Below are 19,618 nucleotides of genomic sequence, written 5' to 3'. Positions count from 1 at the left end.
AGGGATCAATTCATTTCAGATATGTGAAGTAGCTTTATCTGAAATATGATATCGATCATATTTTACAGCCTCTTGAGGCTTATACATCTCTCTCGTGGGGTCCCTTATGTGAAGGTTAACAACCCTCAACTAACTTATTCGCTTTTCACCCTACTAAGAGAAATGATTTCTAGACTGATAATTTTGTTTGTTTTATACATTGATTCAGCTTTACCCTTGACTATTTTCCAAAATAATTATTAAATTTTACTTAAAACGGGTGTCTGTCGTCCATCAATATAACGTTTCAAAATAACAAAGATTTATGGAAAATTATGTAGATTTTACGTTGATATGGAATATCCAACTTTGGAAGTAGTTCTAGTTTAAGGGCTTAACCTGTTACTCAATAAAATATTAGGCAAAATACAAATAAATTACTATAAATGAAATTCGATAATTCACTTCTAGTCATCGACACTCAATTGTAAATAATGGTATTAGCTGGAAATGAAAACGAACATTCAACAAGACAGCCTGACGACCTACTTCAAGAGCAGACGATGTTTGAACAACGTAGTTATTTACTTAGTTTGGCGTCTTAACTTAATGCTTATTCTATTATATACCTATAACAATATAGTAATATGCTTTATTACTAGGTATATTGTTATAGGTTATTAAATTGATTAAAAATATCCGAATTATGTTTCGTAATATTTATTTTCTTATCGAATAGTAAAAGCACTCATCTAAAGAATTACATTACTAAAGGGAAAATAAAGGGAAAGGAAAAATAGGGTCTTCTTGGAAATTAATAGTAAATGATAACAACGTTACGAAAATGGTTATAATAGTTTATTGAAAGATTATATGTACTTCTGAGACATGTCAATAGTAACTCACACCAAGCGAGAGAAACAAAACACTTATTTATTGTTTTTCTTATCAATTAAAAATCTAAGTTGCAATCTACGTTTTTCAAAGCGTCTCGCAAAGTCGTCTACTAATATTTACAATTTTTGATACTTGTTCGTAGAAAGTATACCGCAGAACCTTCCGTGCCTTTTCCACGATGCCCACTTCAGTTTGTCTTCGGCGTACTTCGTGCTGGAGTGCCTGGGACCAGGGGTGCCAACGTCGAACCTACACAAAATATCGCTCCCAGAGCCGAGATTTTTGATGCACCTCGAAAACAACACTTCAGTCAAGGTAAACTAAAAATAAAATTGCATGCTTGTACAGCCCTAAAATCAGGGGGCCAGTTCAAATTCCAGCACGCACCTACTCGTATAACTTTCCAAAATTATGTACGTTTTAAATGTTACAAAATATCTTTCTTCAACGGTGAAGGAAAACATCGTGCATGACTGAGAATTCTTTATAATCTTCTTAAAGGAGTGTGGAGTTCTCCAATTTGCACTGGGCTAGCGTGGTGGACTACGGCCTAAACCCGTTCTCACTGAGGGAAGAAACCCGTGCCCTGTAGTGGGCTGTGCTGATATGATGAACTTTTGACTCTATAAGATTATCATTCATGCTTTATATTTATGCCATATTCATAGCATTCTTAACAGCTCAAAATTAATATCACATTCATTTACATTCTCATCATCATCAATCCATTAACATCCCACTAAAGTGGACGTGTCTCCTAAGAGCTTAAAGCCGTAGTTAACCACGCTGGCCCAGTACCGATTAGTAGACTTCAAACGCCCTTGAGATCGTTAAGGAGAACTCTCAGGCGTTTAGTTTCCATCACGATGTTTTATTTCACCGTTAAAGCAAAAGATGTTTATTGCTTAAATTAAAAAGGCACATAACTCCGAAAACTTAGAGGTGCCGAGGTTTACCAACCATTACTCACGCACTAGGCTACCACCGCTATTGTATTAGTCATATTTAAACTTAATGGAAGATTTACAGGATGTGTGGGAGTTAACATTAATTTTAATACAAAGTTTTATAACTTTGCTTCGAACTTAAAGCTTAACCTGCAAAGGACAAGGGATCGACGGAACAATTTCAACCGAGAACGAAAACACAAAAGGGCTATCGTGAATAAAATGATGAACCATTATGTCGAACTCCCTGGGGCAATGATTTGCGATGTAGCCTTATAAGAGAAAGAGGTTGGGTTCGAGTCTTTTCGAAACGTTAAATCATTTTAATTTATTAATAACAAGAAAGACTTTGACTTGAGTTCCTGGGTCCAATTTCAAGATTGGGCCAGTGGTCATGGTCAGTTATTGGGGTTTTTTGTCAAAATCTTCTTTATACAAGCCCGGAATTACAAATTTGGTATTATCTTACCCTGTGCCATTGGAATATTAGAATATAAACCATAGCGTCGAGCACGGTTATTGTAACCGTTAAAACCGCTAATTCGCACGTAGCAGTGTCAATCTCTCTCTCCTATGGGAGAGGGACATTGCAGTAGGACATTGATATCCTTTTGTTTATTAAGGATGATGATGGTAAAATTATATTAAGTCTTAAGACAAGGAATTTCTTGCAACTGAAGTACCATCGGGATAAACAACACTCTCTTCCACATAAGCACGCACATATTTTAGACTGCTTAATCATTTTACAGGAGATGTTACAGTAAGCACTAAAAATAAGTATAAAAAAAATACTGTTGAGCTATTTATCAATATTAATATTGAGAATGAAGTCCCAAAGGGCATGGCACATGTGTAAGTTTAAAATTGTGCGACTATAAACACATTTGGTGTATATCCAGAGCGTGATCGACACACATTGTGATTGCGGATTTGATTCCCTTTGTGCAGTTTTACTAGCGAATCCATTGTAACAGTGCGCCGACAGATTGACGGTTTATGGGCTTTGATATTGCTCTCTTTGTAGTTGCTGTTACATTTAAATCCACTTTTGATTTTTTTGTATAATATTTTTACTTCTTGTCTCCTCGTTCCAAACACATCTCAATAGATAGGCGCAGAAATGTAATCAAAAAAAATTGTTAGCAAGGTTGAATAAATGAACACAGAAGTGGTGAGCGGCCAAAAAAGAGATGGGTAGGGTGTGAAAGAGGATATAATAGAAATAGAAGACTATAATATAATAATCGAAGATACGTAAAAAAAGGTTGGATAATAATCCTAGATACGTAAAAAGAGGGTGGATTTAAGCGAAGATACGTATAAAGAGGGTGGATAATATTTGATTATTATATTTTATTCTTTTACCTACCCATCTCTTTTTTGGCCTCTCACTACTTCTTTGTTCATTTATTCATGTTTATCATACTTCTATTAACACAAGATACGTCATATCTTGCTGGCTCCTTATCCAAACTTATAAGGAATTGTCACACACAATCTTAACATTCACACAGCAGTCTCATTCAAACTATTCTTCCATATATTTACAACAAACACACTTGTCTGCAGCCCCTTTATCTGACCGAGATATAAACCTATTTAATATTTATTATGAACATTTGTGAAACCGTTCAGAAGTACCTATGCCGTGTGAGTGACGAAATTGTGATTTGGTTTCGCTTGCTTTACTGCAGCTGTCAAGTAATATATATAGATACATAACCTATAACACTTAAGAAAACTAAGCCAATGTCTATACTCTATATATCACTAGATCAATAATTTTATATCGGTAATTATGAGTCGTAATCCCCATATATTTCCATGGTTTTCAAAGCGATAATGATTATATTCATAGATAGTTATTCCACTTGGCTAACCCTGCAGAGTTGATTTTACTCTTGACGTTTAATACTTCAGCTGAGAGCACTTTTCTGACACTAGCACTGAATAACTATTTCGCAGTAAGATACATTTATTTTTAAGGTCCTTTATTTCTAGAAATACCTCTCTATACAAAGATTTAGGCTTAAACGTTTTGTGCAGGAAAAGCTGTCTCTTGTAGCTATGCCGACACCGCGTACATTCTCCGTGCAACTGTCTAGTGGTAACACTGCAAGAGTGAGGCTTCTGCTGCCACCAGGCCTGAGAGAAGATGAAGTCACAAAATATCCGCTAGTGATGAAAGTGTTAGTATTGCAGTTTGTTACTAATAAGTTTTTATATTATAAATTACTAATTAATGATTAATAATTGGTTGTCATGCAAAAAGAACGCGGGTGTTGTTTTTAATAGTACCTACACACATTCATACATTTTTTTTTTTGAAAACTAACTGGTGTTTGGTGAAATAATTATTAAATCATTATAAATAAATATAAAATATTCTTAATTTATTTATGAATTAACTTAAAACTAATGGCAGGTTAATATTCACAGATAGTCTTCTTTATAAACAAGAAAACTATGAATGGAATGGGACCTCTCAGAATGAGATGGGTTTAGGCCGTGGTCTAAAACGCTGGCCAAGGGCGTATTGGTAGACATAACACGTGTTATACCTCAAATGCCCTAAAATAAGCAGGCAAACGTTAGGATAGATCATTATAGACTTAATAACAAAATAGTTAAATCCGTGCCTACCTTTAGTTCATTTGTTATGGATTAAATTATTTCTACTGATGATAAAACTTACTAATTACTTACTCAGACACTTAACTAATTAACGTTAGAGTCGTAAAGTAACTTCAACTAGTTAACGTCAATATAAATGATGTACAACTTTATTTAAAACAATTCTTATATTACTTCTCTGCAAGCACGTTGAATAAGTAAGTAAATAACATGGAATCACATCTGGAAAAAGCTTGTGGATAACAGCAGAGAAATATGGGTGTCTCATCAAGCAGCCAACAGTAATTTGTGTCAGCCATCTCCAATTATTTTAGACAGCGTCTCTTTTATTTATTCACTAGCCATTATACTGGGAAGCCTATAAGACGGCAATTTACCCGATAAAGCATCGAGAGCTGAGAGTGTTCTATTCTGTACGAATAACGACTCTATTCCAACGCTTCTTGATTTATGGTTATTTAGAATAGGACTTTAGTAGGTACGATTTTTTTAATAAAAAAGCAATAGGTAGGTACCTTAATTTGTACCCTAGAAGCTATATATAGGATTTGGTTGTTTCGTAATGGTAAATAAACCACATAATTTTTGGAAAAGAGTATTTTATTAGTCGTTTTCAGTACTGTAATAAATATTAAACTAATTCGGAAAGAACAACGCCACATTTTAAAAAGAACTCTGCTTTACCTTGTCCTTTCGCGTTTATCAATTGCTGAAATGAAATTTACTATTTTAAATACTCGTACGTACCTCCATTATACATTCTATTGACCAAAAGCCAAGTCACTATACTAATCATTGAAATGTGTTTCGATATGATTGCAATATAAAGAGTATTCTGGAATTATATAAGTTTTTTAGCTGACTGACTAATTCTTAATCGAAGCGGAAAAACGGACTAAACTCTATTTAGTTCTAAAAATATTTAACGATTGACTACTTATCACTATGTAGTAATCTTTAATACTTTTACAAAATGCTGATTGTACTGTTTATTTCTGTGTTTCACGACTTGATCTCTTTATCATATATACAGGCATGGAGCTCCAGGGACACAGTTAGTCACAGAGCAGTGGTCTTTAGACTGGGGCTCTTTGGCAGCTGGTGCTGGTGCTATATTAGCATCGGTGGACGCCAGGGGGGCAGGCGGTCGCGGTTTAGCAGCACACCACACCTTACACAGGAGACTGGGAACTGTTGAGTTAGCTGACCAATTAGAAGTAGCTGAGTAAGTAGATTTTAACATTGATTTATAAATAAACTTGGAGCACGCGAATCGCTGAATTTCAAGAATTGAACTCATGATATAATAATAATAATAATACCTTTATTTACTCAGAAAAACGGAACATTTCATTGGTGTGAAGCCCTGCCTCTTGCGGTAGTTTAAACTGTGTTACAGGAGGAGGTGTCTTTCCTATATCTATGGTCTTAATAACAAACATTTGACGAATTAACAGGCAAAATTATATAAAAGGCAATATATAAATAAACATAGATTTTTATCTTTATCACGATAATATTTTGCTAGGTACCTCCGTGACTCGCTGCATTTCATCGACGCACGAAGAGTCGCGGTATGGGGTCGGGCACACGGTGGTTTCCTAGCTGCCTTAGCACTCGCAAGCACTAGTCCCCCCAGTGTCTTCCATTGCGGTATATCTATCACACCTATAGTGCGTTGGCGGTATTACGGTAAGCAATTTACAGAACGCACTTTTCATTCAAATAACACACAAGTAAGATTTGTGACACAATAATCTACAAATTACAAAATGAAGCGGTGATAGCCCAGTGGGTAGGAGCTCGACTTAACTTTCAGGGGATCGAGTTCAAATCCCAGGACGCACTCTAACTTATCTAAGTTATGTGCGTTTTAAGTAAGTCAAATATCACTTGCTTAAACTGTGACGGAAAACATCATGAGGAATCCTGCATACCTGAGAGTTCTCCGTAATGATCTCAAAGGTGTGTGGAATCCACCAATCCGCTGTAGTCCAGCGTGGTGGACTACGGCCTTAAACCCTTCTCATTAGGAATGAGTTCAAGAGTTTAATTCAAGAAATAAAGGTCTATCTAAATAAAGTTAATTTTCGTGCACGCCAATTTGATTTGACCGCTCGCAGTATTGTTTTATTTCTAAGCTTTTGAAAAAAACTGCCACTTATTTTAAGGCTTTATTCTCAGAACAATGATCTCTAGCAATTGTTATGAGTGTCCATTATTAACAATGAATAGCCTTCTTTCTGAAATCTATATATATTATTATTTTTTGAAGTAAAATGTGCAACCCCAATCTGGTCAGTATTATAATAATGGGAACCTCAATGGAAATGTCAAATGTTCTTTCCAACTCACAGCATCAGCATACGCAGAACGTTACATGGGGTTCCCAAACGCGACTGGTAACTACCGAGGGTACGCGGATGCGGATGTGACCAAGCAAGTGGCAGCACTCCACGACAAAATGCTGCTATTAGTTCACGGGACCGCTGACGACAATGTTCATATGCAGCAAACAATGGCGCTGGCGAGGGCTCTGTCGGACCAGGGCAGCACGTTTAGGCTTCAGGTATGAAAAACATAAACTTGTTATATTTCGCGAAAATCAATGTGGGACTAGCAGATTTGTCATTAAAGTTTCATCTCCTAGTTTGCCAGAAGAATAAAATAGAAGGGGTTTTTTTTAAATCCTATTGCCGATTTTAATGTCATTACATTTCTTAACATAGGACTTTTTATTTAATACTTTCGTTCCAGTCCCCCATTTGAGGGTCAATTGTATCGGAAAAAAATAGCTTGTATCACTGCAGTCTATGTATAGTACTCAACCAGCCCCTTTTAGTACCATCAATTTCAATTTCAATTTTTTTTTATTTGCTGATACAGTTAAATAGGTGTTACGGAAAAAAATGTAGGTCTCAACTGTACCACACCTAAAAATTGGCATGCAAATTGTTATCAGGGCAGTATTTAAATTTTAAAAGTGACGTTTCTTCTAGGTACAACTGAGATATTGGTAATTACAATAAATTAATAATTACTTACGAAATGTAATTTTAAATATTCATCAATAGTATAAAAATAATGTTGATTACAATATTTAAATAACTTATTTTTTAAACATCAGTAGGTAAGGTATCAACGCCAGTACAGCCGTTTCTTCACTTTGTGTGTTGTTGTTGACAATGTTCATGCTTTGGAACGGGATTTGTATTCCAAAAATAGGTATTTCGGCTATGGTATTTGTTATTACATTTCAAAAGAAAATAATATGAAAACTTTTATTTATTTATGGTAACGAATTTTGGGTAAATTATTCAGCCTTAGGCATAAACGGGGAATGTTCTTATACATCGATATTGGCTTGGCTACCTTTGTTGTTAAATTAATAAATAAGCAAAATTTAACATAAGTACTTCATCTAAACATAATAAATTTATGTTCTGGTTAGGGAATGGAAAGGTTAACAACACGTCTGGGGTGCCTTTTTATTAAAGCTGGGTTATGTAGCTGAAGGCTACAAAACTATGTGACCGTTTCCACTAATGCCAAGTTGTGTAGCGTTTCCTAGCGCATCCCTCGCTTACATACCAGGCTTCCAATCATAATTCCCGTCTTTAGCATGCATCTTATAGTAGTATTGAACTAAGCTGCTAAGATATTACACCGTAATTGGCCTGGTAGTCGTAAATCAGGAAATTGTGAAAGTGTTTCTTGTTTGTTTTAAACTTTCATAAAGTACGCCAGCTTCTATCAGATGTCATAATAAATTTCGACGGATGACAGATTCATAATAAATTTCGAATCTAGTTAAAAAATTCACAAAGCCAAGGCTTTTACCTTTATTCATCTTGAATTTTAGTGACCTTGCAACCAGATTGTTTTCGATAGCTAACCAAAGTAACTTTTGTTGGGCGTAAAGCTTAGTATTATACCACCATTATGGCCTTTAATTTCATACTTTTTTTAAATAGTAATAATTGACGGACAGCTGGCGTACTTTGTGGAAATTTAAAATAAACAAGAAATACTTTCACTATTTGCCGATTTACGACTACCAGACCAATTACGGTATAATATCTTTTTTACAGATATATATATATATATATATAACGTTATGAACTCGCATTTGCTTACAAGACAATTTACCCTGTACAGATATACCCAGACGAGGATCACAGTCTGGAGGGGGTCCGTCGCCACCTCTACCGTACGATGTCCTCTTTCCTGGACGACTGCTTCAAGAAGCAGGTCCCGCCGGAGACTAAGGCCGGCTTGCGAAACGGCGGAAACCTCGACTGAGACTCGTGGAGGGATGAGGAGTTGTACTCTTGGTAAGGATTCTAAACTTTTCATCGCGACTTCATAATAAGTAAAATAACCTCGATAAACACCTCAAATCCTATTTAGCTTTTCTGTTTCCCTACATTTTATACCCAATTTATCTGTTTGCCGTTTTTTTTAGGTAAACGTTCATTTGTGTTCACTAACAGTGTACCAATCAAAAGTAACTCAAAATATCGGTGACTAGCTTCAGCATGGGAACTGTGTATATGTGAAAAAAATCGACATTCCAATTGCTCACACTGCGCAAGGAGGGCAACAAAAATTACCATGATTTCACTGTTTCTTTAACCAGATTAAATTATACAAAACACGTCCTCTTTTCAGGTAATTGCAGAGAAGTAGATAAAAACAAAGATAAGACAAAATCTGTAGTACAATTTGTTCCATATCCCATTAAATAATAAACTGCCAAATGGACTGTTACACATCAGTTTATGTATGTGATACATAGATATAAAGGATAAAATATAGTGTGATTGTAAGACTCTCGGCCGAATACTGAAAAGGCGATTAAATGCATTAAAATACCTGTAAAAGGTAAACCTGGGGCCCGACAAAGGTTACCTTGGTTAGCTATCGAAAACAATCTGGTTTTAAGGTCACTAAGATTTAAGATTAACTAATGCCTAGTGCCTAAACCCCCATCCATATTTCTTTATTTCACTACAATTTCGCCCCTGACGTTTGTGATTGTACAGTCTAAACTTGTATCAGAATAACCAGTTAGGGGTATAGCAGTTATATAAAACCCGTACCACTCCTAATCGGATTCTACACGGTATCGCACAAGAACGCTAAACCGCTTGGCGGCACGTCTATATCGTAGATTACTTAGCACGGTTAAATCAGAGGAAATTCAGAAAATAAAAAGTCCCAAATTGCTACCTTTTGCCATCGGTTAGCAAGAGATATGTCAAAAATAAGTAAGGGGCAAGGCAAAACCGGCAGTTTTTAACGCTAGTTTCATGTATTTAAATGCCAATAAACATCTCTTAAAACATAAGGATCTTGTTTCTAGTATAACGTAACGTAATTTCATGTAACGCGTGATACCTCTTTGTACAATAACGATGAAAAACTGCATTTTAAAGAAACGCAGTGTTTAGGTTCTCTTTGTTATTGAGAATTTTGTAGTGAGAGCAAACCAAGGCAAAAAACCTATCCGCAGTAATTTGACCACCAATTCACAACATGCGCAAGAAATTTAATTAATGCTGATTGGCCAAAGTAAAACGAAGGCAACAGCGCACTTACAAGACGTCTTATAAGACGTCTTGTAAGACGCTTTTCAGTATTCGAGGCCAGAAATAAAAAGACGTTTTTTGAACAGCGCTCTTTCATCAACGTATTCATTACTAATAGGCGTATTTCATAAAACTGTGATGTAAAATGATAATCTTACATCATTTCTCGTACAAATAAAAACGATTATTCATTAAATTCATGTTTCATCCGTTAATTATTATTATTCTCCTGTAATATATGGTTACATGTCTTTGAATATTGTTTGGAGGCAATAAACGCACAATGTTGACCGGTATCATGAAAAACTTCCGTTGCCGATCTTAGTTTTTTTTATTTTTATCTAATACTAGTGTTTTAAACAATTAATTACTGAATTTCACCAGCTTTTGATATGATTTTAATAGTAATGAAATGTTAATGTTGCGTAGGTATTATTGACAGATATTAATAAAGTGATGCCATTTTATACAACTTGTTTGACACTCTGTTTCTTGTTGGAGCAGTTTTATTAAAGTTAATATAGGAAACGTTGATTATAATTACAGAATATAAAAAGTTTTTTTTTTCAGTTTTGCCACTATCAAAGAAAATTAATAATTTGCATGTTAATTTTATAAATCGCCCATATCGTGAATAGTGCTTTGTTACTCATTGTATGTTTTTACACAAACATATCACCACAATATTGTATAATTACGTGTCAGTAATTTCAAATCAATTATAATGTGCACAAACTAGTGATACAAATATTATATAGGTACATTTCAATAAACTTAGATTTAGATGTTTCGTACAGCGGTTGATAATGATTTTTCAGTTCCACATCTATCTTACAATTACAATAACATGTCTTCACGACCTTTAAATAGAGATTAAAAAAAAAAAAATTAAATTCATAAAATTATCTCGACCATAAAAATATTTGTAAATTTTTTAATTGTAATGTAAATTTTTTTTAATGCATGTATAATATCCGCTATTCAATTCATTCATTTAAAGTTACTATCACACGTAATACATAAAACTTTGCAAATTTTCGCCAAAATTGCATAGGTATTTAGCGGAAAATTGCGAGTTTTTCGAATTCCTGCTCACCACATCTATCGACTAAATTTAGTGATTATTAACGGAATTGATAGTAGCTCTTTAGTCAATGAGTTTTGTGATCTTAGTAATTAAGTTGTTGAAGTAGGTAGTGTGTTTAAATTTTGTATAATATAATAATATACTTAGTAGTGCGCTATTTACGATTGAAACTGAAGCTTAAGTAGACATTTACGGGAGATCTTCAGGATTTCGGACTGTAAGTGGATCTTAAAAACAGGGGACCACGTCATTGCAAACAAGGACGTTATGTAGCTTGTTTTAAGTACGTTTGGTAAGCCTTTGCCCTACTATAAAACTTATAACCTGTGTAAAAGTTAAATAATCGATTTATACTGTTTCAGAAAGAGATAAATCGGGATACATTAGATATAATGTCACACTTCAAAGTGAACAAAAACAAAACTAATTATTTTTTAATACCGTTAAGGTAGTTATCTTGTTCAATAAATAAATAAAATATTTACGATTTTACAAATGAGGATTATCTCTGTAAATAAAAAAAATACAGAGCAATTCGGAACCGTATCCGTACGAGGATAAAAACAATATTTTCGTTAAAATATTTCGTTACAAACGTTGCAAAGCTCACGCACACGCTTAAAAAAAATAATCAAGTAAATTATAAAGTTCAGTTTCGATAAAAGATAGCTTCGAAAACAATGACAGCGTGAAATAAATAAAGAAATAAAAGATTTTCAGGATTATGCAGCATAAATCTATTGATAGAGAATACTTTCAGTAGGTTTCCATCACGAAACATTTCCATCAAGTCATAGCAAAAAGCGCTGTTTCAAAAAAGTAAATGCATTAATAATGTCGGTGGTGGTAAAGTGTAATTTCTAAATGACAAAAATTGTACAGACGTAATATATAAAATTAATTTGTCATAGCTAAAGTAGATAAAACGACGCCTTTGTATGAACCTAGGTTATATCATCTTACTTCAAACATAACTAGAGTAGAATTATTAAAATAATATCTATCACCCTCTACAACTTGCGCCTGGGAACACACATTCCAAGTGCGCATCTATAATATACTTATAGAAAAAACGTATATACATAGTAAATACGAAGCTTCACTGTCCAATAATCCTATAGGAAGTTTATGTAGTTCCAATGAATGATGGTGCGATTAGATAGTACACCGACCAAGTGAAAAGGAACGATGTCTAGTTGTACCCGAATGAACGAAGATGGACGTAAGTGCTCGCACGCGCAAATTCGGACAAAATTGTTCGGTTTGTTTGTTTCGGGTAACGGTAGCCTACGGCAGATCGTTTTAACATGAGAAAAGGTGTAAGGTTTCGGAAATAGGGTTACCGAATTGTAATAGCGCCAATGTAATAAATAAAAGAAACAACACATAATTTAGTGTATATTTTTTGTTTCAAGTACGTCCTTATGGCAAAATATGAGCACGAGAAAATTTGTAATTGATTTTAAATTGGATAACAAGCTTTTTTATGTCAATTACTAAATTGAAATTACTTACAGCTTAACTATCTATCTACAAATTGCAGAATTAATCATTAGTTATTAAAATAACGATGGTGACTAAGATTCATACTTTGTACATAATATTTATATTTATTGTTGAAAGTTGCTCATTCTCGTATTTAAAGTATTTCCATTCTCGTCATGAACATGAACTTAATATTTATAGCATAAAATTAAAACTTAGCGAAGACCAATAGTTTTAAAATATTTTAAATTCATAATTAATAAAATTTTAAAACAATTCGATTTGAATTTAGTAACTCATATAGTGCTTTAATAATTCTAGTCACGTTCAAATCGTGAATTTTAAGGCGAAAATGACTTTAATAGCAATAAATAATAGTGAAAATACCTCTTTATAAAATAAGTAAAAGTAATTTAAACTGTTTTTCTGTAGGCACCATTTTTTTAATAACAAAATTTAAATAAAAATTTCTTCAAAATGTAGGACGATTCCGTTAATAAAAATGCAATATTTTAATTCATAGCATAAATATACACAATGAATATTTTAAAGTAGATATTTCACTAATTTATATTAATTTAGCCAGTTTAAATGTAGATAGGTTATCCATAATCCTTAAACGACAAATAAACCGGACAAGCACTTTTAAATAAAATTCAAATATAGCCAATAAATAAAGTATAAAATAAAATTTCAAGTAAAATAAATTAAACTACTATCCTGCCTATCTATCTGTACAAATATTATATTCCACTTCGATTAAGCATTTAAGTCCGGTTAATCCCAAAAAATCGAAAAGCTAAAATTATTGCGGCGTATATGACGTTTAAGGAATAAAAAGAGTCATACCAACTTAGTGTAGCCGACAAAAAACTAATTTACGTTCACAGTTTTTAATTATTTTGCAGATAAATGAGCTGTAAAATTCAAATTTATCATGTTATGTAAAATAAATTTCAATTTAATAGGGCATTTATCGGTGAAAAAAGAAATCCTCATATAAAAATTGTGTTTTGTTGGTTACTGGCGGTAATGACTCGATAAGTATGTAAACTCAGCGAGATGTGATCCCCTAGAGTGCACATTGTCTCGTCAAGCAGCTACAGACATGTTTTCTCAAGTCAGATTTATGCAGCCATGGAATAATGAGAGAAAATTAATAATTACCATATCAACAACAACAGAGAAAAGTTGTTTTGCAGTTACCAACAACCGCATCGAAATAACTTGATCTAAACTCTATATCTCTCTGCCCTTTGACAGGAGGCCTGTGTCCAATTTTCGGACATCAACAAGGCTTATGATGATGAAAAAATATAGATAAGTACTTAACTCAATTAGATCTCAGTTGTATCCGTCTCCTCTTTAAGCAGGTCCGCTCTTTTACTGTCTATCCATTATCTCATATATCTCTATAGAAAAAATACGAGTAACCGGTAGTGAAACATAGTCATGTCTTGGTGCGCATGCTAGCCTTCCCGGGCTGTCTCTCTAGGAGAAATTACATCTTATTGAGTTAACTATACATTTTAAAATGAAATAATTAACGTAATACAAAGTGAGAAAGACCTAAGTGCCAAAGCGTCGATGTTTCTCGTAATGTTCTTATAGTGATTTAGATTAAGAAATAAAATTAATTATAGGAATAATAAAACGAATCGTCTCTCATGACATTAGATTTTTGCGCTTATTTAGTGCGTAGTTATGTTACGTTTAGGGCCAATGGTCTAAGTGGTGAGAAAATGGCCAATAGATAGCTGAAATTAAAATTCATTAATCAAATTGAACTTAAAAGTTTTAAATTAGGTATTATTGAGGTTGACTACCACTTCAGTCTCTGTTTTATCTCTCGAGAGCTTTTTTGGGTCACTAACTTGAATCATTAACTGCTTAAACTTGTCTTTTGGTATTTCAGATATAAAGAACCAACTCACAAAGAATTTTTATTAATATACAAATAAAATAACTTTAAATATTTTAAATCTTACCAGAAAAATGTAACAAAACATTCATTTTCAATTATATAATTCTATAGAAAACTTCGAACCCTTTGAAATAAAATAAATATGTTATTTTTTCTATAAATATGAACCATAATAAATGTAAAAAAAATCATTGATTAGTCATATGTATAGGTACCTACATGATGGGGCAAAACTAATGTCTTAGTGTAAATTACGATTTCATTTTTATTTTCAACGAAGTGGTTTGTTTTGTTAAAATGAAATAATGGCATTATTTTCGTCCCGCCCGTTTTTATTCCATCTGAAATTTAGTTTTCTCTCTGAAAATGTGATTTAAAATCAAAACTAAAGTTTTCAGCGTTTTCTGTGATCCTCGAGTAGTCCTATTAACCTAAGTATTATTATAAGTACCTATGCTAATTGTTTATTATATTTTTGTTAACTATTAAAAGATTTAGTTTTAAATGTTCTTCAGAAGTTGCACGTGCAGAAAATTTATGGGTAGGTACATCGCATTATGTGTCTTATCTAGGTACCTATTAGGAAATAAACAGATAGCCACTACACAATAGTTTTGGTTTTATTTCTTTTCATTCCTAATAAATAACCAACATTTTGGGAAGTGTCATCATAGCAGAATATCTGTTATTGATAGAAGTAGTTTGTACATATGCCTATTCCGTAGGTCTGTCGTGTTAATAAAAAGGGCAACTTTTTGACATTTTGCAAAAACTGAGTTTAGAGTAGTACAGACTTACTTGTCCTGCATCTGCAACAAGATTTTTCTCGGAAGCGGAAAGACATAAGAAAAAGAAGTAAGATACGCAAGTACTGCTTTAGTAGGTGCAGGACAATCTGAAATTCAGTTTTATTGGAATGTCAAAAAGTCACTTTTTTTTATTGGTATGTCAGACCTATGAAATAGGAATGTGGGCTAACTACTTAACCTAGCAATAACAGATATTCATTCATTGTTCTTAGAGATATTCTGATATTATGACTCTGAATAAAATTTGATAATTATTAATTTTTAAGCGGTTTTGCAGTAAATATCAGTAAAAAGTAATAAATAATTTAAAATCATATAAGAAGCGTACAATCAGGAAGATGGTCAAGAATAACATGTACCTATTTTTGTCGTTTTGAAAAACTTCATATATTATTGTAACCTCATTCAGCAGCACGCAGCACCTTAACCAACAGTAGGTATAGGATATAAGTACCTAGAGTCCTACAATCGACATAAATTGCCTGTACGTGTTGCGCCTTAACTCTTATATCTAAGCGCTGTTGCCTGTTATTATTGTAAATTTTATTTAAGTATTGTTATCGTTATGTATTGTGAATACGTCACTTCATTACTAGTATTAACTATTATATTGTGAGATTCAATAAACACCTATAAAATAAAGAACTTGTTTTATTTATTCTCATCATATACCTACGTATTTACCTTTCTACTTAGCTATCCTAAGAATAGTAGGTACCTACATTTTTTTTTAAGTAAACACACCAAACTAGCTGTCCTTATACAAATAACAGATTAAATTTTGCCCCCATTTGAGGCGCCAAATGTTGTCATACCGATGTTTTTCTTGAAATAAAATGTTAATTCCGTGGACATACATAGGTTCGACGAATTTCAGCCTCTGAATCTGACCGATTCGCTTGATTCGAAACAGAGAACCACCCTCCCTCTTTTCCGTCCGTCAGACAGCTAACCGATGAACGAAGATCCTCGCTGCATCTGATTGGGAACTCAATTCTTGAAACAATTGTCTCATTTCTGTCATAAAATGGGTAAATCCGCCTTAAAACTCCGAGCGTTCATTTTTGCGTTGCGAAAAGTAAATTTAGGGGTACTACGAAAAGACGAACAGAATTTAAGTGTTAACTCTGTTCGGCGCATGAGGCGGCGGTGTGAGATTTAGCGGCATAGTGAATACGTAATACGCAGTACGAAGTACCAGGCGCTCATAAATATGTAGGTGTAAGCGGGATCAATTGGCGGGCCGGAAATGTAGAGAGCTCAACGAAGTGGTCGAGAGATCGACAGTTTCATACTATCCAGCTTGACGTCCAGTTTAAGTTGAGCCCACTAATAGGTGCAGTAATTACAGTCTTATGTGGTAGTCCATACGGTCACGGTTGTCATCATTATAAGTGATTGTAGTGCTGTATAGATTGTATTGCGTAAAATATCTCCCATTCGCTTATGCTGTCCTAATTTTTTGTACTATTAATTAAATGATTAAAACGTATTTCAAATTACAAAGTTAATAAAATGAATGCGCTGAATGTTGTAAAACTGTAATCGAGTTTAAATAAATAACTAAATGGAGGCTAAATTATCGTTCAGATTTTTATTTCTCTGAGATGGTCTTGAGGGTACTATGTATCAAGATCTGCAGCCACTACAAACGTTGAGGTTAAATATGAGAGCGTGTCCGTGACATGCTAAAAATAGCACTATCTGAAAATTTAGTCTGGTGATGCTGAGATAACATAACGCGAGCTAGCTAGGGAAAAAATTAACGAGACCTATATTCACATGAAATAAATTAAAATAAAGTGTCCATTTTCAAAGCCAAAAAATGATATAGAAAAGCGAACGAAAAATAACGTCCGTTATTTTAAGAGTTGAAATATCGTTATTAAATATTGTTTTTTTAAGTAATTAAAATATCACTTGCTTCAATGGTAAAGGAAAACATCGTGGGGAAAACTGCATGCCTGATATTACTCCATAATGTTCTCAAAGGTGTGGAGTCCACCAATCCGCACTAGGTCATCGTGGTGGACTACAGCCTTAACCCCTTCGCATTGTGGGCGGAGACCGTTTGGTTGTGTTTGCAATTACAGCCATATGGCCTACGCCTCAGGTTGGTGAACACAGAGCGGTACTTGATAGGTCATGAGTCTTGCATGCCCTGCAAAGTGTTGCATGGCAGACAGCATGGCATGTTAACAGCTGGGCCCTTTGGAGTTAGTTATTCGAACAGTATTCACACGGACATTATGAGGCAAACGCGTCTATTAAGTTGTAGTTACTGAATCTTTTTAGTAACGATGTTTTTTTAACCGAGCAAACGAAGTAGGTCATAGCGTAGTGTAACAGCTTAGGCGGGTAACGGGACGCGTAATGTTGGGCTATAGTTATTGAGCAAGTACCTACAGAAGATATAAATTGTTCTAAGAAACTCATAGCGGGCAAAGATGTGTGAAACCTCTAGTTATACCGATATCAAGATTGACATATTTTTTTTGGGAATACTTCCAATAAAATAATTATAATTGTATAGATGTGTATAGAACACATAAAATATTTTACTATTCTCATGGCCAATATTTTGCCTATTATTCATAAACTGATCTTTCGCCATAAGTATTTGCGCAATGTTGGCTTTTATTCTGTTTTACACAAGATATAATTTTGTGGTTGTCCTCAGGAAATTCACAATCTTGTTCCGGTGTCGCCATTCTTCCTCAGAACCACGAGTCATCTTGAGATGAGCCATCCTTTTGTTATTGACATGTGATTTCGCAGGATTCTTTGTCCATGTCTCCTATACAAACTTATAAGATGTAGACCTCTTCCGACATCAATGTTTTCCAGTATAATTCCTAGTATTTTGTTTTTCCACTACAACTTAGCCCTTGACTGTAATCTTACCTGGTAGGTGATGATGCAGTCTAAGATGGTAGCGGGATAACTGGGGGATGTTAGGGAGCTTGGTAGTCACATCTCTAATCGGTTTCTACGCGACATCGCCCCGGAAAACTAAATCGCTTCGCAGCACGTCTTTATCGGTAGGGTGGTAACTAACCACGGCCAAAGCCTCCCACCAGACCACTCAGAAAATACAGAAAATATAAATTCTAATTTGCCCCTGCCAGGAATCGAACCCGGCGTTGCGCCAGGAAGGTCGTCAAGAAGAAGTATTTCCAGATTTAATTGAAATTTCTAAATAAGCGCGCTTCAACCCTTATCGTGAATTTCCATCAAGAATAATTGTCGTCAAAAGCTCGCCAGTTTGATACAAAAATTGTTTAACGTAAAAATATATCATCTTTGTTAGTAGCCCTATACTAAAGAAATAGGCCAATGGGCCGTCAGAAGTTCAAGGCCATACTAATATAACACCAACATACAAACCATTTACGACCGGACAGCCAGATGCAGGCCTTTATTTGGTTTGATCTATATCATCGTCTGCCTCTATCTCAATAGTTCTATTCCCGTCGATTAATAGCTAAATATTAATTGACTTTGAGATAGTGATAACAAAAAAAACCGACTGTTTCTTATGGACTCTTACCCTCCTAGCTTTAGTTTTAAGTAAACACATGTAAGTAGTTATCAGCATCATCTCACAATAATGTTAACATTATAGATATGAACGCTTCATAAGTGCTTATGATAGATATACAAGAGTAAAAAAAAAATTAATTTGAATTTAGATTTGATTAAAATACCTAAAATAGGTTTTGTGCTACAGTTTAAAGTAGATGGCATTTAACACAAGGTAGAAGACCTTCCCTTTAACCAATTGATAAATGCCCGATAGTAACATATGAAATCAATGTAAATGCGTACATTGTCTAGACCATGTCTGGATAGCGTCGGAACAGTATTTATAGGACCCTTTCCAATTAGGCCAAAAAGGGTACTTTCCTCGTCACACACTTAACTCGAGGGCTTCGTCGGACTGCAGTATGACTGGACTTTCTCTATGGTATTAGATGTTTCCAACAGGAAATTCTACGCTAGACCGAAGTAAGAAATCTTGTGACTAGAATAACACATTGAGCCGTCGTAAAATATGAAAATGAAATCGTAAAACTGTTATGTGTTTATTTTTATCCTCAGTCTTGATTCCAGGCTTGGTTGGCAAGAACAATCCGTTGTACTTATGTACTAACGAGTAAAGAGAGAGTGCCGTGCCGACGGATCAGAATATAAGAAGAAACATTTTACATAAAATAATAAATAAAACCCAAAATAAGAAAACAATAAATAAATGAAAAATT

General features: G+C 34.1%; 1 protein-coding gene across 1 annotated transcript in view; it reads left to right on the top strand.

The window, feature by feature from the left end:
* The window catches only part of LOC120627175 (inactive dipeptidyl peptidase 10), a 167,899-nt gene extending 157,439 nt beyond the window's left edge, over positions 1-10,460 (top strand). Inside the window, exons 13-19 of the mRNA XM_039895043.1 lie at positions 1,019-1,191; positions 3,873-4,015; positions 5,494-5,685; positions 5,989-6,152; positions 6,818-7,029; positions 8,619-8,794; positions 9,132-10,460. Coding sequence (XP_039750977.1) covers positions 1,019-1,191; positions 3,873-4,015; positions 5,494-5,685; positions 5,989-6,152; positions 6,818-7,029; positions 8,619-8,762 — 1,028 coding nt within the window. The 3' untranslated portion in view covers positions 8,763-8,794; positions 9,132-10,460. The remainder of the gene's footprint in view (positions 1-1,018; positions 1,192-3,872; positions 4,016-5,493; positions 5,686-5,988; positions 6,153-6,817; positions 7,030-8,618; positions 8,795-9,131) is intronic.
* The last annotated feature ends 9,158 nt before the right edge of the window (positions 10,461-19,618 follow it).

This window comes from Pararge aegeria, chromosome 1 (genome assembly GCF_905163445.1).
Source record: "Pararge aegeria chromosome 1, ilParAegt1.1, whole genome shotgun sequence".
Classification (NCBI taxonomy): domain Eukaryota; kingdom Metazoa; phylum Arthropoda; class Insecta; order Lepidoptera; family Nymphalidae; genus Pararge; species Pararge aegeria.
This window is presented reverse-complemented; position numbering and strand designations above follow the sequence as displayed.